Raw genomic sequence first — 22,944 nt, forward strand, 5'->3', positions numbered from 1 at the left:
AACTTGCTAGCCTACCTCATCCAAGTCCCTTCCCTAGTTGAATATTCAAAGTAGGAGGAAGAATTAAAGAGAAATTCAAGGTGGAGGGAGAGGAAATATTAATTACATATTGGGAATTTGAAAGGTATGTTAGGGGTTTTTGTTGTAGGGTTATTTCTTATTATTTTATATCAATATTTATGTAGTTGAATTAAATTAATAGATTTATATGATACGACAATGTTTAAAAGTACAGTTGTAAAATAATAAAGTATTATAGTTTGAATAATTGACAGTTACACTGTATTAACAGTTGTTGTCCCCCTGTTTAAATGTATAAATTATTGCAAGTCTGGCCCTAGTAAGTTTGGTGGGAATTGTGGGTTAGTTTAAGGGTGTGGCATGCCATACAAAGATCTTGCAGTACTGCACTACAGTTACACTGACTCTTGGGATACAATGAGGTATCCTACAGTTATAGAATCGGCTTTTGAGCCATACAGTTATTTGGCACTTTGTGCCCTACAGTTACAGTTTCCTTATCTGACTTAACAGTCCCATTTAAATTTATAGGGGCCAACAGAAAAATAATAAATAAATAAAAGTATTAAGAGGAAATAAAATCTTTTACATGATGAAAAAAAAGAAAAGATTGTGAAATGAAAATATGTATATATGTAAAATAATAATATGATTTAGCTGATTTGAAATTATTTGTTATATAGTTATTTGTTGTTTGTTTGTTTGAATTACTGTTATTACATGAATTTTGATTTAAATGTTTTATTTATAAATAAAGTTGAGCACCACTAAGCAAATTGCTTAGCGCGTAGGAATTTGTTTTTCCTCGCGCAGGTTGTAGACCCAAGGAATAGTAGATCAAGATCTGCATCAACCCAGTCAGAGTTACATCATTGACTATCTTGGGGTATCTTTTGTAAATTTCTATATGAATTTGATTTTGGAAATATGGCATGTACATAAAGTTTTGGAGATGAAGTTGTATATGGTTAGTTATAGATATAGTTGAAGATTTTAATTTTGGTATAAATGTGGATGATTAGTATAAGTTTCTGTGTTGAGATTAATTAAATGTTATGAAGTGTTTGATCTGAATTGCAATTGTATCGATGTTGAAAGAAGTTTGGGGGTTAAGGTTGAAATTGATAGAAGTGTGATATTACTTTTCACAGGTGGAATTAAGTCCATATTGAAGGGGAAACTCTGCCGGATTTTTGTAAAAAAAAAAAAAAAAAAAAAAAAAAAAAAAAAAAACAGCCATGATTTACATGATATAAAGTAAAGGAAAAATAAGAGAATTGTTACAAGATGTACTGTCTCCGACTCAGTTAATTAATTAACCGGGTAGGGGGTGTTACAGGTAAGGGGAGAGAGGGTCACCTAGTCGAAGACCCCTCGTAGGAACAATAGGGTCATACTTCATGTCATTCTGTAATATTCAATACCGTACCGTCGAAATACACCGCATAATAAGAGCAATCCAATTCATATGGAATCCCATTTTAATCAAACATCCGATGTGTATATAAATAAATAAATAAAATTCTAACAGTTGGTTTGATTTGATTTGTTTTTAATAAAAAATCAATTAAATTTTTATAAAATTACAAATAATTGTTTTTAATAAAAAATTTTATAAATTTTAAAAAATAAATTCTTTTACTTTAAAAAAATTAAATTAAATTGAATTCCTTACGAAGTTTTTGATTTCAGATAAAGGGTAAGCAATCATTTATATATACAGGTATATTTGCAACTTTCTTACAGTTTTGTACAAGTTATTTCTATTACTCGAACTTATGATATCAATTTTTTGTATATGTATTTTCAAACAGTGCATACAATTTTATTTAATTTACTTTAAATGCCAAGTCTGTTGAAATTAAACATGTATATGTTCGATTTTAAGAATACCAAATTTAGAGAAATTAGATTTACCGTGTTTATAAACTAAAATGGATATGAGAAAATATCTAAATTAAAAAAAAAAATCATATACTTGATTATTTATTATATAACATATAAAGAAATAGTAAATCTTGTACTATACATACTTTCTTAGGCATTTGAATTTCCAATGGAGATTTTTTTTTTCTTAAAAAAAAATGGCAGATTGAGATTTCTTGTAAATGTAGCGTGTAGTTAATTTTTTGGTTGGAAGCATTTTCTTGAGCAAGTTGTTTTCAACAAAGACGAAGATTGGATCAATTAGTACCCAATACTGCAAGTAGAGTTAGCTGTTAGCAATTAGCAATTAGCAATTAGCTAGGGCAAGCAGTGAATTGTGAGATAAGTTAGAGATTGAGTGCAAGAATCCATTGGGTTCAAAAGAGATTGTTTACCCACACTGGACTTAGCCCTTTTTTTTATTTTCTTGATCAAGACTTAGCTATTTTGGATTCTTCCTATTTGAGAGGCTTTTACTGTTCATTATAAAAATATTAATGGATAATAAAAGAAAGTATATAATATATTATGCCTATTAGGTTGCTGAAGTGGCTATGACAACCCAAATCGTCATAACAACTCTAGGAAACAAAATATTGTTTTTATGTGGATTTTATTGTTTAATTAAATAAATTTATAATATAGAATTTTAATTTAGTAATATCAAATTAATTTTTTTAATTAAAAATAAGTAAATAAATAAAATACTGAATTAGATGAATTATGGTAAATAACAAATTGGGATGTTTTCGAAAAAAAAAAGAGATGAGGAATATTTTTCTTAAATAGTTTATTAACAAAATGAAAATGCAATATTATTTTTATTAACTTTTCAATTATATCTATTTTAAAATATTACATTTTATTAATTTTTTAATTTAATTTATTTAATATAGACATAATTAAAAAATTAATATAAAAATTATACTTTTTAATATGTGTAAAAAAGAAAAGTAACAAGAAAAATTATAGAATGGAAAAAATATTATATTAAATATTAATAATAAAAAATTATAGTATTAACTGACTTTTTAAATTAAATTTAGAGTGCAAATGATGTATTTGTAAAATAGAAGAATTTTTTTTTCATGTTTAGGTTTGTAATCCATAAATTTATTGAATTGTAACATTTGGAGTATTTAATGTATAATACATAAATTTGATATTATTTATATAGAGAAATGAAAAATAAAATGGCTGTCTTGTAGGTGTCAATATTATAGGAATTTTCCATGACAAGAGACAGATGGAGGCTTATAACGCCATTAAAGTTGGGATGGGGAGTTGCACTTCCATGTGTATTTTCCATCAACTGGATTTATTTCATTATCTTTAGTTACACATACCTTTTCCATTTACAATTATAGTTTCTCTCTTTTCTCTTTCTTTTTTTTTTTGACTTTAATGTTCAATTAAGAAGCTTTGAATAAATTATCCAATAAGATCAGTTTAGTTGGTAATAATGAGAGTTCTCTTTTTCTATAAATTTGACTTTACTCGTAGTATTTCAAAAAATATAAAAATAGTAGCAAAGGTCTAGATGTCCTTCAAGTGGCCCTATTCCTAGTGGTATCTGTGAGATCCCAATTACTTTAATTTTCAAAGTTTAAGGCCTGAAGTCTATTTCTCAATTCCGATTGATAAGTCTGTGTAATGATACCAGTAAGACCATCACAAAGGTCCTTATGAATCATATGAAAAGGTTATGCCTTCTCTCATTTCTCCTACTCAGTGTAGTTTTATCCATGGTAGATAGTTTCAGGATAATGTCATCATTCTTCAGGAGGTGGTTCATTTTATGCAAAGACCTTCGAGGGGTGATGGTTAGATAATTTTAAAGATTGGTTTGGAGAAAGTTTACGACAGGCTTAGGTGGAACTTTGTTCTAGACTCTATGCGGTTGGCAGGTTTCCCAAGCAGTTGGGTGATGATTGTTTCTAATTGCTTGTTCAACTGATCTATGCATGTCCTATAAAATAATCAATCTTTTCCTTGATTTCAACCGTCAAGAGGTATTTGTTAGGGGGACTTACTCTCACCTTATTTATTTATCTTAGACATGGAAAGATTGGGTCATCTTATAACTCAATCGATTGCAAATGACAATTGAGTTCCTATTCAATTATCTCACTGATGTCCTCCCCTATCTCATCTTTTCTTTGCTAATGATCTACTATTATTTGCTAAGGCCTCTACAGAGCATATTACTGTAGTTAAAATATATCTTGATGAGTTTTGTGTTGGCTCTAGGTAAAGGGTTAACTATTCAAAGTCTAAGATCCTCTTTTCACTGAATGCGGCCACTCAGTTACAACAGCTAATTTGTGATGTTGCAGGGATGTCTATCACTACTGACCTTGGGAAGTAACTAGGCATTCCAATTGTCCATGGACATATACATAAGCATATGTTTGCACCACTATTCCAGAGAATGGATGTTGCTCTATCGGGTTAGAAAACTCCTATGCTCTCTCTCTCGGGCAGAATTACTCTGGCTAAATCTGTTCTCAATGCTTTACCTAATTATATTATGCAGTCCTTCTATCTCCCTCGGGCAATTTCTGATGTTCTTGATAAGAAAACTCGTGATTTTATTTGGGGTGACTAAGTTGGTAAAAGGTGTGTCCATGCAGTAAGTTGGGACATCGTTACATTGCCTATTGATCGCAGTGGCTTGGGTATTCGTAGTTGTCGGGAGATGAATACTTTTCTTGCTAAACTGGATTGGCGTCTTCTTCATGATGACAACAGTCTCTGAAATTTCATTTTACGAGGTAAATATGGGGTGACTTGTTAGAGTGCAGATGCTTTCTCTCCTAAGAACAATTTGTCGGTTATTTGGTGTAGCCTTGTTCACAATGCTCCATTGCTCCGAAAAGGTATTTCCTTTTCTGTTTATAATGGTGTGTCGAGTAGTTTTTGGAATGATTGTTGGGTTGGTCATACTCCTTTGTTGTCCTTGGCTATTAATCGTGTTCTCGAGTCCTTCAAATCTCTCATTATTGTGCAGTTGAGGTTTTCATGGGATTGGGCATGGGACTTGATACGATCTTACTTTCATGAGGATGCATGTCTTCTATTAGAATCCATTTCCATTGTTCAATATGTTAGAGCTTGTGATGAGGTCTCCTAGTGGTTCACATCTTCAGGTACATTTTCAGTTAAGTCTGCATATGAGTTGATGGACAGGTTTGATAATTCGCCTAGGGATGCTATATGGAAATTGCTTTGGAAGATCAAGGTGCCCCAATGGTGTTGAATGGTTTATTGGTTGTTGCACATGCAAAAATTATGATCAATGCTGAAAGATTTAAACGTGGGTTTACTAATAACCCGACTTGTGCTATTTATGGCCATAGAGAGGAAATAATTCTTCATGTATTACGAGATTGACCTGCTGCCTGGCATATTTAGAATCAGATTTGGGACACGAGTGTAACATCCTAAAACCTATAGTTAGGAATAGTGACATGACTAAGTATGAGTTAGGTTATTTCATTATTAGAGCAAGTGGCATTAGGGGAGGTGCTAGCTTACCCCGAGTTACTTAGGGGAGCTGCTAGCATAACTTTAAACTGCTAATAACTGAATCATAGAAAACTCAAATAAAGAAACGGATATATTTAGAAATAAAGTAGACAGTGTGATTAGCGAGTCGGAAACGAATTACTTTTGGGAGGTGTTTATGGTTTTCTGACGTGCTTGCTTCAGGTGCTTGTTAAAATATCACATTTACTTTAATCACTTGATGAAATTTACTTGAACTACCTAATAACTTGATAAATACAGATAAAGGAAATTGATTAGCCTTATATATCTAAAAAGGTATAGTTTGTGACATTCCTTACACTGTCTACACTTTGATAGGGTAAGGAGTGTTACACCTAGCACATCTGAATTCTTTTTCGATTTGACTATGGTTGATTGGCTACGCTATAGTGTTGGTTTTATATCTTCTTTATCAGTTGCTTATCAACCTCTTGAGATTTTATTTATTATAATATGATGGATTTGGAAATGGTGAAATGCTATGATTTTTCAACAAGCTCCTAATGGTCTACAACTTGATGTAAAATTACGTTCTTTAGTATATTCTCTACATTGTAATATGGATGCTTGATCGCACCGATCCTTATCTTCTAGTAAACAAGGACATATTGTTATTTCTGTATTTTGTCAACCTCCTATGATGAGTAGGTTAAGCTTAATTATGATAGGGCGAGTAAAGGGAATCATGGTCGTGGAAGTGCTGGTGGTGTGATTCGTAATCCTGCGAGAGGCTAGATTGTGGGCTATTATATTCGATTGGGTGTATGCAGCATTGTGGCTGAGTTATAGGACCTTATCTATGGTTTATCTTGTGCATAGAAGTAAGGCTTTCGTCAGGGAGAAGTGAATGTAAATGTCAGTTGGTTTTAGATTTTATTATCTGAGAATGTGGTATTGAGTTATAGGTTGAAAGAGTTACTTTTGCAATATAAATCACTTCTATTTAGATCATGGCGTGTTTGATTACTCCATTATTATAGAGGAGCAAATCGTGTAGCTGATTATCTTGCAAATTTTATAATCTCTACATATACGAGCTGTCATATTCTGAACTCCCACCAATGGAGATTTTTGATTTCTTACTCAATAAAAGAAGGAATAGGATGGTCTAAAGTAATGCCCTTAATTAGTTAATAATTTATAATTTCGTAAGATGTTCTCCTTTTATATATATATATATATATATATATATATAATATGCATTTTTAGAATTATTTGAAAATTAACTCAATTTTGACATATAAAAACTAATTTGCGCCCCATTTCAAAAAAAAAAAAAAAAAAACCTAATCTGCGAATGTGTTGTCACTATAAATATCATCGGAAAATAAAAACTTTGGATAAAAAATTTTAATTACAATTATCTTTCAACTTTAATATACATAATGAAAATTTTTAAATTTTAATTACATATTTTTTGAAACTTTTATAAAATATTCATAACAATTACATATATAAATATATGCACAGACATTATCTGAAATAGTATACCGATTACTGTTATGTTTTTCAAATCTTTATATTTTATTATATTTTTTGTAATTAGAGTTTGGATGGGCAAGACTGGTGATGTACACTACAACAAGCTGAGGTTTTCTTTTAGTTTTTCATGTTTCTAATTTAATGGCGTAAAACTATACAGAACTCAACAAATACTTATTATTAGCCCCTAATTAATTATATCAACTCCCATTGAATTTGACATGCAAGAATAAGTTTGAATATGAATGTCACCCTGTTATTCTCATCAGCTCATCTCTATAATCAACCTGTTATTTTCAAGTTTACTGCACCCGTTATTATCAATCAACTGTGATCCATTGACATTATAAGAAACCAGTGTTTGTTGATCACACCCAACTGCAGCACATTACTCTGATTGCAACGGCAACAAATTGACAAAACCGAGATATACAAGAGATTCACACATGAAAAAAGACTATTGAAATATAAGACCAAAAGTGTCAATACTAAAAGTTGTGGATTGAATCTGCCACATTCACCGCTTAATTAGTTGTTTTCTCCAATGTCGCATATTCACCACTTAATTAGTTGTTTTCTCCCAATGTCGACCACTTAAATAGTGGTCTTTTCCAATTCCCCACTTAAGTAGCGGTCTTTTCCAATTCTTTAACTGTAGTTGTCTTTTCCAATTCCTTTAACTGTAGTTGGGTGTTCTTCCACATTAAATTCATAATTTTCAACTTCGTTCTATCTATTTCTTTTAATATTTAAGTTATTTAATATTTAAGTTCAGCAAATTAATAAAAAAAAACATAAACATGTTGAAAATTATCAAAAGTTATTGAATATTAAAACTCAAGAAATTTTCCAAGTTTTTTCTTACCGAACTCGAACAATCTTCAGCGTAGGTTGAAAAAAGAAAATCCAAAAAAATCCAATTACACTTCCATCCAATAACTCTATTTTCTTTCACTCAATTGTGTAATCAGATCCTATCTAGGGACCATAACATAATCCAATAAATAATTTATTGAAACCTAAATGTCTCGTTAAATTTACAAGATCTGCAGCAGTAACGAAGTTTCAATACAACATTCTCGCAAGTCGGAGATGCGAGCCCTGGTAATTCAGGCTTTTAATCACATGCCCCAAACACCGCGAGCTGCTGTAAATTTGTTGTTTGGTCTAGATGTCAGCTCATACAAGATCCTTGCAAATGTATCAGAATATCTGCTTTCTGAGAAGAGAATATCTGCAAATGCATTCTCATAAGCAAGCAGCAACGCCCTGTTCTGTGGCTCAGAGACCAGGCTCTCCAGTATCATTGCCGCTTTCCTGCAAACTTCTGGTACTGGGTGTGGCGTCTTGATCACCTTCAAAAGCCGATCAACTGCCCTGAATTTCATAAATTATACATCGAAAAATGTCATGTCACTCCATCAATAAACATTAACAATAAAATTCTATACTATGAAGTTTTTCCTTGAATAATCTGTAATTTCGGAAACAGAAAGGAATATTACCATCGCTCGCTAGCAAGCTTCAATCTGCAATCCATATTAACTTCTGCAAGGTTATATAGTGCACCCACAGCTGCAGCTTGTGCATCTAATGCCTGTATGCTCATAAGGTCTACCAAACGCTTATGTATCTGCATCATACATTTGAGACCTAATTACAATTTCATGCAAATTAGATATATGACCAGTCTATTTGAGTGATAACAACCTGTGGAACAAAGGGAAGAAGGAACGGTTCATTGTCAGGATTTATAATCATGCGCCCCAGTAATTCTGCAGCAGCACAATGCCAGGCTTTAACTGTAGAACCTAGCATCCCCATGATAGCTTGGACTGCACGTTTCTCTCTATTGAACAAAAGCAATTAGCAAACATATCATCCATATGTCGTTATCAGAATTGAATTCTAAAAGCAAACAGAAAAAAGATTTCTCACGTTATTTTGATGTAAGATGGTTTTGCTGAACTGAAGATTCGAAGATCAAGCAGTGGAGCCAAATTTACTATTGTCTCAAGGGCATTTGTAACAAGTTCCTCATCCTCTGTCAATATATTTTTAAAAAGCATTTAAGAAAAAAAGCAGGAAATATTAAATAACCCACATTGGTTTTTAATGAATTAATCTGAGTAAAAAATAAATAAGAAGGATTAACAACAATTCATCTCTGCTACCAGTTTAATACCAATCCTCAACATATCTGGAGATGCAGTAATTAACAATATCCGACTGTTTCACTTTACAACCATTTCACATGTGACACATGTAAGAAAAAATGGGAGGATTTTACCATTTTCCCTTCAGAAAACCAGAAGTGTAAAATTCACTTGTATGTAACTATGAAACCAAAGACGTTAACTTTATAGTAGGGTTTGGAAAAATATGTCACACAACAGGAGGCACTCTTCCCAATTCGATATTATCTTGGCCTTAGCATACAAGCCTAAGGATTTTCCATGAGGCTTCTCCTGAGGCTTCTCCTGAGACTAAGCTTGTGTCAGACAAAGCCACTCCAAACCCACATAAGGAGAACTGAATACGTTGTAGGCCGGTGCACAACGTGAAAGCCTTTGTAAACATGGATCCTCAGAAAATGACCCTATACAAAGATGACTGGAGGAAAAGGATCCATACAGCTAACCACAACCAACTTCGAAATTGAAGACTTGAGTCCGAAAATAATATATAAATCAAATAAAATAATCACATCTCATCTAGTATAAAGCAACCACACATAAAACTATTATTTCCCTTATGTAAAGTTCTTACCAGTAATATGGTCTTCTATACATTGGAATACAGTTTCCAAGCAATGCCGATGTTGGGCCATAATGACTTCATTCTCTGGCATGAAGGAGAAATTGCGTATGATATTTGAAGCAGCCACTGCACACTGCTGCTTTTCTGCTCGGCCTTCCTCATCTAAGTTAAATAGTCCATCCTCATTAAACCACCACTCTGAAGGACGAGCTTTGGCTGCATTCTTCTGCCATGAAGCTTCAGTTGCAGAGGAACCTGACCCCAATCTGCCACACAAACATTATCCTTATTCACTCTCCATTGTTGTCAAAGCCAAAAGTTTTGATGTTTTAGAAACAAGTATCTGTACGTACACAGAACGACTGAGATTGTTGGTTGATCCCAATGCCTCGTATCCATAGCCAAATCCTGTAACCAAAGAATTGGCACCTAAAGTTCTAACCCTAGGTGTCTTGCTGAGCTCTACAGGAAGTGCTATATCACGCCAGTCATCTATCTGTTTCATTTTAACACGTTAATAATTTCAATAATCCAATTTGCATAGTTTAATGACTTCTTAATTTTATCAAAACTGTATTGCAGAACATCCCATATGCCACATTTGCATAGTTTTTCCTTCATATAAAAAGGTTGATTTCATTACCCAATTATGCAAATTTGACTCAAGGCACAACACCTATTATGCAATGAATACCAACACCCATATACTTCTGACGTTCTATAATGCAAACTTCACCCTCTAGATACAGACATAATCCCTAAGACACACATAAATACGAATATTTCTCTCCTTTTTTTTGTCAAAAATATTTCTCTGACTAAGTTAAAAGAATTGAGGGATGAGATTGACATACAACTTGGAGAAGAGCATCAAGCAAGCCAGGGATTTTAGCCAGAGAATCCTTTCGCATGTCTTCCTTTTCTTTGAAAGAGAGCATTGTAAGAGTGTTCAAAGCCCATATCAATTCACTCTTCAACCCACTTTGAAGAGCCAAAACTATTCTCTTATTATTTTGATCTGAAAAATAGAAAGAAAAATCACAATGATTGTTAGCTAACACAGAAGTGGAACTCAAATGGCTGCTTAGGTTTTCTGTTATTTGATTAACCCACCTACAAAGGAGGTGTGAACTTGAAGCGATGGGCCAAGGAGATTGGACGGAGCCACGGTGTCCCCGCCGGAAGATGAAGAGGCGATATTGCTGCTTGTGCTGCCGAATGGGCGGCCACGCTTGGCCGCTGGTGCGGTAGCACCACCAGCTGAGCCACCAGCCTTGCTCTGGTCCCTCTTCTGCATCACAGTCTCGTCTTGCGGGTTGCCCGTCTGGCGTGGCTATTTGGCAATTACGGATCTATTTTAGGGATTGTGCGACCCGGGTCCGAGAAGACCGCATATTTAACTGGCCTGGGACTCTGGACTTTATGCATGGTTTTTAGTGGTCGACCCGAACATGAATAATATGGATCCTACACCAAAAAGATTTTCTATTTTATTTTTTTATTTTATCATTTTTAACTTTGAAGGAAAATGTTTAAAAAAAACTTTGAAGGAATATAAAACTGTATGTTATAAATCTTATATAATTATATCAATAAATTATATATATATATATATATATATATATATATATATATATATTTCTTTTGATTATTTGAATGTCAGCATAAATAAATTTAATTTTCGTAAAATATTTATCAATATAAAATAAAATATATTGATTAAAAAAAGGTTTCTTTATAAAGAAAAATTTACAAAACATAATTTTTTTAATCATCGCAATGATTAATTATTGGCCTTTTATTATAAATTGTTAGATAAATTGGTGTTAATTATTATTATTATTATTATCATTAAAATATATTTATTTAACTCTAATACTTCCATTTATTTTAGTCCATTTAGTAGTTAATAATTAAGAAAAAATAGAAAATACCCTCATTAAATTAAGCAATCTTATAAATAATAATTAAATTAGTTATAATATTTATTATTATATAATAAAAATTATACATTTGAATAAAAAATAATTATATTTTAAATTTTATTTTTAATTATTATATATATAATATAATAAATTAATAATTATATATATATTTTATTAATATATATTATTATTATTAGTAATTTTATATGACCATTTAAAAAAAAAACTTTCGACGCAAGTTTTTATCAGTAGGTTTTTTTGTGACTTGATACTCTCGCCTTTTCATCTTTCTCAAACCTAATTTCTTCTTTTCCCTTCCCATGAAAGATGATATGCGTTAATTAACTATCGATAAAAAAGAAATATTGTTGTCCCTATTAAGAGTTCCAGAGATATTCTGATCGTTATTTATAATTTCTGTATGGTGGAGATATTTTTCACATACAATCCAATTAATTTTCAGAATATACAAATCTCTTTTACAGATTTATGACGGTAATCATTGGACAGTTATTGTATTGAAAGATTTAATTTCTCTTACAGGCTGAATATTATATTTTTGATGAAAATAAAAACTCTTAGTTCTCATATGAAATTTTTTCATAATTTTTTATATTTTGATGGTTGGGAGGAGGTTTTCTATTAATGTGGTAAACTCTTAGTTCCCATATGAAATTTTTTCGTAATTTTTTATATTTTGATGGTTGGGAGGAGGTTTTTCATTAATGTGGTAGATTCATAGGTCTGTTGCTATAGTTGGCTTTTTTTTTAAATTTTATTGATTCGATTGTTTCGTAAGGTAATATTCAATGGAGATTTACTAATTATTATGGATTTCCAGAATTGCAACGACGATATCAGTCTTGAAATCTTATTCGAATTTTATCTCGTAGCAGCTCTTTTCTGTGGTTTTATTTGGAAAACGTTAATGATTTATATTCGAAAGATGAGAAAGGAAGAGAAGTCTATTTGCTAAATTATCTTATACAATAGTTTAGACCGTTATTTGATGTGTATTTTTATCAAATTATTTTATGCAAAAATTTGATTTTAAATAATTATAAATTTTAATTACACTTTAGAACTGATATTTCTATTAGATAAATTTATCATAATGTTATTTTATCTGTTCATACTTTAGTTATTTCTTAGAATTTATTTTTACCGTTCCTGGTGGTATTAAGATATCACTGCTATTCTAATCGTTAGATATTTTAGCTCGAAAAACTATAAAAAAAGTAATTTTATATGAAAATACTAATCATTAAATATAATTTAATATATGGGTTAGTATGAGTTATCAATTATCAATAATCCCTTATCAGTGTTGATTAGGCAGCCAAATTAGGGCAAGTCCGTTCCTTGAAATTAAAATGCTATAAAAATGTTAAAAAGTGTTAATATATTCAGTTTTTTGCTGTTCTAGTCGGTTTGTCGTCAGTTGGAATTTAGCTCGCCTGATCATCCCTGCATTTGAATTTGGTGGAGAGAGAATGAATGCCTTCAAGCAGAGAGCTCACCATATTACTACATCCTCACAAAAGCTTAAAACATCTCAAGCAAATTCACTCTTTCCTCATCACTAGTGGTCTCTCACGGGACACCTTCTTCCTTACCAAACTTTTCCATTCCCTAACTCTCGATCATGGCTGCCATCTCGCCTACGCATCGCTCCTCTTCCAGCACATGGAAACAACCAGCATTTACCTTTGGAATACCGTTATCGGAGACTTCTCTGTCAGTGCCCAACCCCTCATGTCTATTGTTTTCTATACGAGAATGCGCCGAAATGATGTCCACCCCGATAACCGCACATTTCCTTTGCTGCTCAAGTCGTTTTCACAATTGAAAAACGAAAATCCATTTCCTATTTACGCTCATATTGTCAAGTTCGGACTGGAATTTAACAATTTCGTTAGAAATTCACTTATCACTGCTTTTGTTAATTGTGGGAATACTGTTTTTGCACGCCAAGTGTTTGATGAGAGTGCACACAAGGACGTTGTTACTTGGACTGCAATGATTGATGGGTATGCTAGAAATGGTTTTCCTATCGAAGGATTAAAATGTTTCAAGCAGATGATATCATCGGGTGTGAAGGTTGATGAGGTGACTGTTGTAAGTGCTCTTAGTGCAGCCGGGATGACTGGTAATATTTTGTTTGGAAGATGTGTTCATGGGTTCTATATACAACCAGGAAGAGTGAAATGGGATGTTTACGTTGGTTGTGTTCTCGTGGATATGTACTCAAAATGTGGTTATAGCGATGACGCCCGTAGAGTTTTTGATGAAATGCCAATTAAAAATGTTGTTTCTTGGAGTGCGTTGATAGCAGGTTATGTCCAAGGTAATAGGTTCAAAGATGCGCTACTTCTCTTTCAGGACATGCTGATAGCGGATGTCAGGCCTAACCAAACTACTTTAACCAGTGTTCTCACGGCCTCCGCCCAACTGGGCGCATTGGACCAAGGTAGGTGGGTGCATGAATATATAAATAGGAATGCATTAGATATGAACTCAATTACTGTGACAGCCTTAATAGATATGTATGCAAAGTGCGGCTGTGTTTGTGAGGCTATGCTGGTTTTCGAGAATTTTCCTAAGAAGAATGTCTACTCTTGGACTGCCATGATTAATGGATTGGCAATGCATGGGGATGCTTTGGGTGCCTTGAAGCTGTTCCTCCAAATGTTAAGTAGTGGGGTGCAACCAAATGGAGTCACCTTCATTAGTGTTCTCAGTGCCTGCGCTCATGGATGTCTTGTAAATGAGGGATGTAACTTGTTTGAGCTGATGAAGCACAAATATCACATGGAACCGAACATTGATCACTATGGTTGCATGATTGATATACTAGGTCGGGCAGGGTACTTGGAGGAAGCAAGAAAGTTGATTAAAGAGATGCCTATGGAGCCTACTCCTGGTGTATGGGGAACTCTTTTTGGTGCCTGTATGATTCACAAGGCCTTTGATCTAGGGGAATACATAGGCAGCCTTTTAATCAGGCTTCAGCCAAATCATAGTGGTCGGTACGCCCTTCTGGCAAACATGTACTCAGCAAATGATAGATGGGATGATGCTGCATTTGTGAGGAAGATTATGAAAGGGAAAGGCGTTGAGAAGAGGCCAGGATTTAGCTGGATAGAAGTGAACGGTTCAATTCATGAATTCATTGCTTTTGATGGATCTCATTCTGAAATCACTAGTTTATATGAGATGTTAGACAATATCTTGCTTCAGTTGAAGCTTGCTGATTATCTTCCAGAGACCATCCTTTTTGATGGGGATTAATACTTAATTGCCGCATCTTCTCCAACATTTTGAGGTGGGCTCTGGACTCTTTAACACATTGATCCAAGATAACTTATTGATCTTTACTGTTAAAGCCAAATATGCTAGAATATATATATATATATATTTTTTTTTTTTTCTTGATGCGAGAGATGCAGTCTTTGCAATAAACTATTGATATGTTTGTCCTTGTAGGATTTATGTTACCTTTTTTATGACCCATCTGAAGGTATTAGGGTGTAGGGATTTATTGTGTTCATTTTGTTTATAAAATATGGCTATATATCTTTCGACTTCAATTGGATTTTATATATGATCACCCTTTTGTTTCAATTTGCAACTGCTTCAGAACTTGCAGGAGTTGCACAACAAAATGATGTGGCATATTTGATCTAGTAGTTCTCTCAGATTTTATTGCCATCCTATTTCCATTCAACATGCCTATATTCGAAATGGAATTGTTGAATAAGTACATGCACTAAAGATGATGCGCCCATTTGGTTAGGGCTCTGAAAAAAATGGAAAAGTTAAGTCTTTCACAGTGGAAGACGCGATGGATCACTAGAGGATGCATGGTTTATGAAAAGGGAAATTATTTGATGGACTAGTCCATCATGAACTCAAAACACATGAATGTGGATTCTATGTGATTTTTTTTATTGTTTTTTGGGTCTATATGGATCAGGTCAATGAAATCGAATGTTGGAATTTTAGCTTCTTGCACATTATAATGGTGTCGGAGAATAATTTGAGCAAGTCCAACTTGCACAGCTTCTAATAGGGGAAAAACCAAATGCTAGAGTCATCTTTGGTGCCGTGAGTTCTCGAGTTAATTTATAAAAGAACAAATAAGTACAGGAAAAGAAATGAAGAAACTAAAATACAAAGCATCTTGGCCAAGTACCATCTGTCCTACATCAACAAGAGATGAGTTCACACAAGCAACAGGTTTGTCTACTAAACCTTTTTTTACCGTTAATCAGAAACTTGAGAAATTTGTTAATTACATTCACATAATTTTGCTGGTATTTCACCTGATAATTTACTATCATTGTTGTTCAACCTACACTATTTGGTGGAATTGTAAAGAATAGAAATATATCTCATTACTAACAATTAAAAGATATTTATAAACATGATTAAGTAAATATGAAATATAATAATCTAAATTAACATTGATGAAAATTAAACTTAGAACTTTTGATTGTAATATGCGAATTGGATATTAAATATTTTACATGATTTGCAATTCCCACTAATCTTGGGTTGACTCTGAAATATTTGCTTGAAAGTTCATCAATGATTAGCTAATCATTGACTATTACATTGATAATTAGTTATTATTCTTGATCTTGGGTTATTATTTGAAGGATATATATATAGAGAATTTTTATTAATTTTTTTTCAAACTCTTGGTTGGTGTTAGGGCCAACCGGCTTGTTGTTAGCTTCCATTTGATAATTTTTCAAACCCTCCTTTGATTTCAACAGTGGCAGCTCAAACTCACAAAGAAGTCTCGATTAAAACAATGTTTTTTTAATATATATTTAAAACTTTAAGAAAGAGACTCAAATTTAAATTCATAAACCTCTTAGATTATATATGACACAAGAAGTATTAGCTCAGTAATTCTAAATTAAAACTCTGTTTAAAAAAGGCCAACTTGGCCTTATTTTGTGTTTAGCTTTCTCTCAAAAATGAATAATTCATAATTGCATTATGCAGTATTTGAATTGGAGACCTTCTGATTAAGACATCGGAGCATTTATTAATATAATTATATGAGGGAGAAATCTAACTTTTATTTTTCAACCTTACCTTAAAGCAAGGGTCATAAACATTTTATATATGTAACAGGTTGTTTGCATTTGATTAAGAAATTTCTGATGCACACTATGAATATTATATTCCCAAATCACACTACTAGATATGATTCTCCTTTCTCTTATGGATAAATATTTCTGCTTTCTAAAATAAGGTCTCCATATAATACTAATGCAACTTTTGGGTTTGGTTGAATTTAGGCCACTTCTTGCTGATAAATCACAAAATCAGGGCTAAACCAATTGAAGGATCAGATAATGTTTTCTTTGTTGGAAATGGCAAATTCTATTAGAGTTTTGAATATTCTTTTTATGTTCATCAACTCTGGAATGCACTTTGGATTCAGTTTCAAAACTAACAACTCAAAAAGAAAAAGAAAAAAGAAAATAAATTAAAGGCATGGATCAAAGTATGAAACAATTAAATTGCCTAGTGAGGTTACAGTTACAGGCAGGTACATTACAGGGTCATTTTAAAAAAAAAAAGAAAAAAATTGGATCTTATATGATCCTTATAAGGATTTGATATGCTGAAAACTTCATTTATTTTTGGCAGTGTCATCAGTAGCTTCTGCAATATCTTCAGCTATTATGTAGCTGAAAATGCAGCATCTCATAGTAATAAACTTAGTCAGTGAGCAGTAGGTTTTATTTCCCTTTTATTCTAATGGGTTTTCATTGTTGATCTCTTCCCAAAATACTTCTGCAAGCTTTTCTTACTCCTTTCATGGAGTCTTAATTGGGATTCTCTCAGAATTAAGATCAATGCTGAGTGAAATAAATGCTAGCAAGTAATGTAATGGCACTTTACTTGATCTTTGTTCAGTTAAGTTTTGCTATTTTTGTGGGGTATTGAATACAAGGTAATGGCCCATTTCAAAGACAAGTGTTGTGTCCGTGTTTAGGGGTTGGAAAAGTGAAAACAAAGAAAAAGTAGTTGTCAAGTGAAACATTTTTGGGAGGGACGGCCATAAACTCTAACCTCTTGTTTAGATCAAAGATTTAAAAAAAAAAAAATCAAATTTTATGTTTGAAATGTGAGAATTTCTTTTTTTTTATCAACTTACCAAATTTTCATCCTTAAATAAAATAAAATAATAAATAATTTTATAATAATTTATTTAAAATAAATTTATTTAAAATAAAAAATTAGCATGAATGGGTAATTGATAAATCCAAGAAAAGTGAAAAGAAATGTGCTAAAAACTCCATTAAATGGATGAGATGTGAGTGGTTGTTTGTTCCTTTTCTTGATTATGTTCTGTTCCCTTAGGACGCAAACATTCAACATGCAATGATGGGGTCTTAGTTTCCCTTTTTTTTTTGTGATATACTGATTGAATGTTAATATTTTAATTTTCAAAATTTTTTAATTATTATTTTGAAATGTTTAATAAACACGATTTTTTTATATATATATTTTTATAAAACATAATAATTCAATTATAATTTTATCATAAAAAATTAAGATTTTCCTGATTGTCTTCAAGTGTTGGGTATATGAAAAATCTAGACTAATCTCATGATGGGAGATTTCAAAATATGAATAAAGATCACATAGAAATAGTTAAGATCACATTATTATGAAACATAAGCGATGGTCTAATGTAATAATCATGGGGGCATCAAATAAAATAAGAGGAAGAAAAAAAAACAAAGGTGAGGTGCAGGATAGTTAGCATGAGGGGTAGCACTTGGAAGCCAAATTCAAAGAGCATTATGAATAGTGTGATTTCGTGAAGGCTAGGCAAACTCAGTGAATCCCCAAATTTACACCTCACAAGCAATCTCTCTCTCTCTCTCTCTCTTGAGAAAGAGTAGGCGGTGGGTTGCTTTCATAAAGCCATTATTATTATCTTAGGAGAGAGAGACCCCACACCTTCAGTCCCTGTGATCCATCTAACGGTGTAGAAATTTCGTGTACGATTGATTGAATTTTAATTCATTATTAAAATTAAATTGTACTTATTAATTCATAAATTGAATTCACATTTCATTCAATTTTATAAAATTCGAAGTTTCATCATCGGATTTAATTGATTTAGTTAATAAAATTATAATTTTATACACAGAAGAACAACGTACTGCTAAATATCCTACCAACTATCAAAGTTAAAGAGTAAAGCCCTTTTTGTTTGAAATGGAAGACAAAGAGTTTTTTTTTTATTTATTATAAAATAAAAATTACTAAATATTTAAATTAATATCAAGTAAATTGAAACTATATTTAAAAGGATTATTTTCATTAAATTAAGTTTGAAAAATAAAAGCTTTAAATACGTATGAGACCTTAATCTCCGGATTTAAGGATTATTTATAATGGCATTTAATTTCTTTTTTCCTATTTGAGACCACAATATAGTGCACCTCTTTGGACTTTGACTATCTTTAATTAATTTTTCTGACCTACTAGATTTCAATTTCGTACCTGCAATTCCATTCAATTGCTTATCCATTTCTTCTGCCAATATATCGCAATTGAACTCTTTTTTTTTTCAAAAAAAATCGTCTAGCTAATTAATAAAATATATAAACAAGAAAGAAATATCACATTTTACATAGAGAGATAAATATTAGCGGACTATTGATGTAATTGCAGCTGATGGCTTAGGATGTCGAGTCAAAGGCCAATGGAGGGTCAAAATCATCTCCTCTTTACTTTCAAATGTGTTTATCTGGCACGTGTTAGAGCATATTCGTAGTTTCTACTGCTATTTATGTACACGGTCAAATTCAGAAAATAAGGCAGAAAAAAAATGAAATGAAAATGATTTTTTTTTTTATCGAAGAAAATGAAAATTTTGATCCCAAGGCCGTGGGAGCCATTGAATGAAATCACGAGACCAAGTTGAGCGCGAGGAAGGGACGGTAAATGGGGCGTTTTCAGTATTCCAAAAAAAAAAAAATAGAGAAAATAAAAATACGAGTGCAAGTACTGTTTACCAAAAACGTAAAAAGAGGAAGGGAATATCACGCCCTTCTAATGAAAGTTTTTGCCTCCTCCTCACGGCGTTCGAGACGCCACGAGCCACTGCAGTCGACCACAACACCACCTCCTCTTCCTCCACTTTTTTACCGAGGAAAATAAAATGAGAAATTCAATTGTATAAAATTCTAAAAAGTAATGGGCCTCAAAAGATGAGAAATTAAGAAAGGAAATCCTCGTCCTCCTTTGTTTCCCTCTGGAGAAACATGGCCTCAAAAATATTATTATTTTTTAAAAAAAAAATAATATTATTTTTTTAAAAAAAATAAATAAATCTACACCACTGCATTTGGAAACGAGGACTTTCTGGGGAGTTCTATAATCTTCCATTGTTCCATATTTCAGAAAATATAATTCATTTCCATTTTGTTTTTCTATTTATAAAAAAGTTTTTATTACATTGATGATGATAGATTCTCTACTAGTGCTACTGCCTCTGGCTCTGGCTATTACAACACCCTCGCAAGCTCAGGATATTTTTTTAATAAAAAAAAAAGGAAAGACAGAGCTCGTACCGATAAACACTATCCGATGATATATTTCACTTTTAATATATATATTTTTTTATACCTGGAAAATTTAAGGGAAAAAAAAAAAAACTCAAAATTTTTTATGGTTTCTCTTTGAGCAGAGAAGCTAATCCTGTCACCATCCTCGCTCCTCTATCTACACTCTTCGGTTTGACGGCCGGCGGCTGCCAGGTCGCCGGGTCTATGTTAACTTTATCATCGTCGCCGGAAAGTTTCGCCGGCGATGATGAATCAGTGCCCACCTGCGCTGTTTTTTCGCCAAAAATCAGCTCGAGTTCTCCACATTCGTCACTACTCTCCGTAGCAACACATTCGTCTTCATCGATTTTGGATTTTGTGTTTGAGATGATTTCGTTTTGCCTGGTGAAAGAAGAAAGCCATTTAGCTCGCATGTACTCGGCTCTTCTCCACGGAGGAAAGTGCATGCCTTTCTTCTTCAAGCTCTGCTTTGCTGCCTCCGATACGATTGAAACGATCTGGCCCAGGCGATCCGATTTTCCGACGAAGATGTACGGTAGTGATTGCAGGATTGCCCTGTAGGTCCCAGTTGATCGAGCTATTTCGAACTCCGATCTGAAATCAATATCGATCAAAAGCCTCTCTCCTTCTATATTCACATCGATATACTCATATTCACCTGATTAACAGGTTAAGCAAACAACAATTTCAGAAATTTTCCCTTCCAATTTTCAAAATTTTGACTCCAAATGAAGAGAAAGAGTAAAAACTGAAAGGTACCTGCAGGATGAGAGGGGGATTTATCCCATTTTGATTTGCAAATGGAGGAATCGTAGCCGAGAGATATTAATCCATCGGCTACGATCTTTCTCAAATCGTCCTTTTGCTTGTGATTCTTGTTCTTATCGACGATCATCGCCGTATCAGCTAAGAGGTTTCTCTCGTGAACACTAGCACAGGGAATCAAACTCTGTTTTTAACACCGCAGACATAAACATTTATTTAGCCATTTGACCTTCAAGGAGTCGTACAGCTTCAAAGTTGAAAGGGCAGAGTTCTCTTAAATTGAAAATTGGAAGAGGTTATTCGAATTTTACCTTAAGGATATCAGAGGCATCGACTGATGACCCATTGATGATCGATTCCCCAAAATTACCACCACCGAATACATCAAATTCATCATCGGAGCTATCGTTAATATTCCCGTTAAAGCAATTGCATCGGTGACGGCCGCGAAACGGCTTCTCGTTGCTTTCCTCAATGTAATTCTGGACCATTTTTGCCAAACATACTGAGCTCGGCTCAAACTCCGTCCCTGCACCTACTCCATCCTTTGTCCCATTCTGTGCTTCACCGACGCTTGGCTTTTCCACCGAGGAAATTCGCAGCACACTGGGGAACTGCCGGTCAAACAGCCTCTTCAGACGCGATTTCAACACCGGCTTTAGCGGTTCGGCCCGCGCCGGAACCATCGTCTGACAGTCAATATCTATGGGTTGAATCTTCATAGGAAAAGGCTCAACAGCTATGAAGATTATGAAGATGATGGGAGAGAAGACCGAAGCTAAAGGTTGAAGGTTAGAAGTTAAATTGGATTGAATGCTCTGTTTTAAGCTCTGCGTGTCAGTTCTGCTCCATATTCAGAGCTCTCCAAATACTTAGATTGCACAGACTCACAGATTTGCAATGACTAATCAATGACTTCTGGTCCTGATTCTTGCAGTAAATTTTCAAAACTCATGAACCAGACAAATTAAAAAAATCAATGCCACAGGCTAACAATCAAATTCATACACATTTTACTCCTTCACTAAGCTACAACAATAACGCCTTACCCAAGGAAGAAAAAGAGAAAAACCTCAAAATCGGAATCCTCAACAGGATCACCACACCCAATCAAAAAGCCTCTCAAAATTTAATATAATCCCAGACACAAATTTCTCCGCAAGCAAAATCCAGTACTTTCCCTCCGTGATTAGAAAAATCGAATAACTTAGAAGATATGCAAGAGAAAATTATGCCTTTCAGCTTAGGCTTTTTTCAAAGAAGACGTGGTGGGGGTGATCGGAAGCACGGGCATTGCGTATAGAAGCAGAAAAAGTAGTCCCAAGGATACTCATATCTCCGGCGGGATTTTAATCGCCGGCGCGGAGAAGTGGAGAAGAAATTGATGAAGTAGGAAGAACAACAACAAAAAGACTTCGTGGTGGGGTTGTGGAGCAAGGGGGGGTTAGGTGTTTTTTCGGTAGAGAGTGGACAGTGGAGAGCGCTGAAGATGAAAGTGGATTAGCTCAGGGCTTTTATAGGTGAAACGGCGTTGGCCAAGCTGACTAGGCATCAAGTTACCACGTGGAAGCTGACATGGCAAATTTTATCCTCTGTTTGCAGTTTGCTAACATGGCATGCGTTAGCAAGCGATAAATTAGTTTGATTGTGGAGCTTTGTGCGTATATGTCACGTGCCGGCACTAGAATTCGTGAGCATTGTTGATTGACTCCTTGTTGAAATTACGAAGTTCACCTCCCACTACGGTGCTGTGGACCTGTGGTTGCGGAGATACGTGGAACAGTAGTGGATGATTAGTGGGGGCAAATTTGAAATTTGAACAGAAACAGAGGGGAGAAAGGGGCGGTGCTGTAAAGTGCAAGTGCATGGTGTTTTGTTTTGTAAAGAGGTGGGCGCCTAACATTGTG

The 22,944-nt window shown here is 33.5% G+C and overlaps 3 protein-coding genes across 3 annotated transcripts; 1 reads left to right on the forward strand and 2 right to left on the reverse strand.

Annotated features, from left to right (window-relative positions):
• Positions 1–7,904: 7,904 nt before the first annotated feature.
• On the reverse strand, positions 7,905–11,100 carry LOC110610388 (armadillo repeat-containing protein LFR). Its single transcript, XM_021750296.2, has 8 exons — positions 10,852–11,100; positions 10,593–10,756; positions 10,092–10,234; positions 9,748–10,004; positions 8,917–9,022; positions 8,689–8,827; positions 8,484–8,611; positions 7,905–8,355 (listed from the first exon to the last, which is right to left on the reverse strand). The coding sequence occupies exons 1-8, from the start codon at positions 11,033–11,035 to the stop codon at positions 8,100–8,102; spliced, it is 1,377 nt and encodes a 458-aa protein (XP_021605988.1). The 5' UTR covers positions 11,036–11,100; the 3' UTR covers positions 7,905–8,099.
• A 1,919-nt stretch (positions 11,101–13,019) lies between these two features.
• Positions 13,020–15,253, forward strand: LOC110610716 (pentatricopeptide repeat-containing protein At1g50270). The gene has a single exon (XM_021750766.2). It carries the CDS (start codon positions 13,161–13,163, stop codon positions 14,952–14,954), a length of 1,794 nt encoding a protein of 597 aa, XP_021606458.1. The 5' UTR covers positions 13,020–13,160; the 3' UTR covers positions 14,955–15,253.
• A 4,849-nt stretch (positions 15,254–20,102) lies between these two features.
• Positions 20,103–22,538, reverse strand: LOC110611894. The gene is made up of 3 exons (XM_021752451.2): positions 21,349–22,538; positions 21,032–21,221; positions 20,103–20,930 (listed from the first exon to the last, which is right to left on the reverse strand). The coding sequence occupies exons 1-3, from the start codon at positions 21,757–21,759 to the stop codon at positions 20,374–20,376; spliced, it is 1,158 nt and encodes a 385-aa protein (XP_021608143.1). The 5' UTR covers positions 21,760–22,538; the 3' UTR covers positions 20,103–20,373.
• Positions 22,539–22,944: the final 406 nt, after the last annotated feature.

The sequence above is a fragment of the Manihot esculenta genome, chromosome 3, assembly GCF_001659605.2.
Source record: "Manihot esculenta cultivar AM560-2 chromosome 3, M.esculenta_v8, whole genome shotgun sequence".
NCBI lineage: Eukaryota > Viridiplantae > Streptophyta > Magnoliopsida > Malpighiales > Euphorbiaceae > Manihot > Manihot esculenta.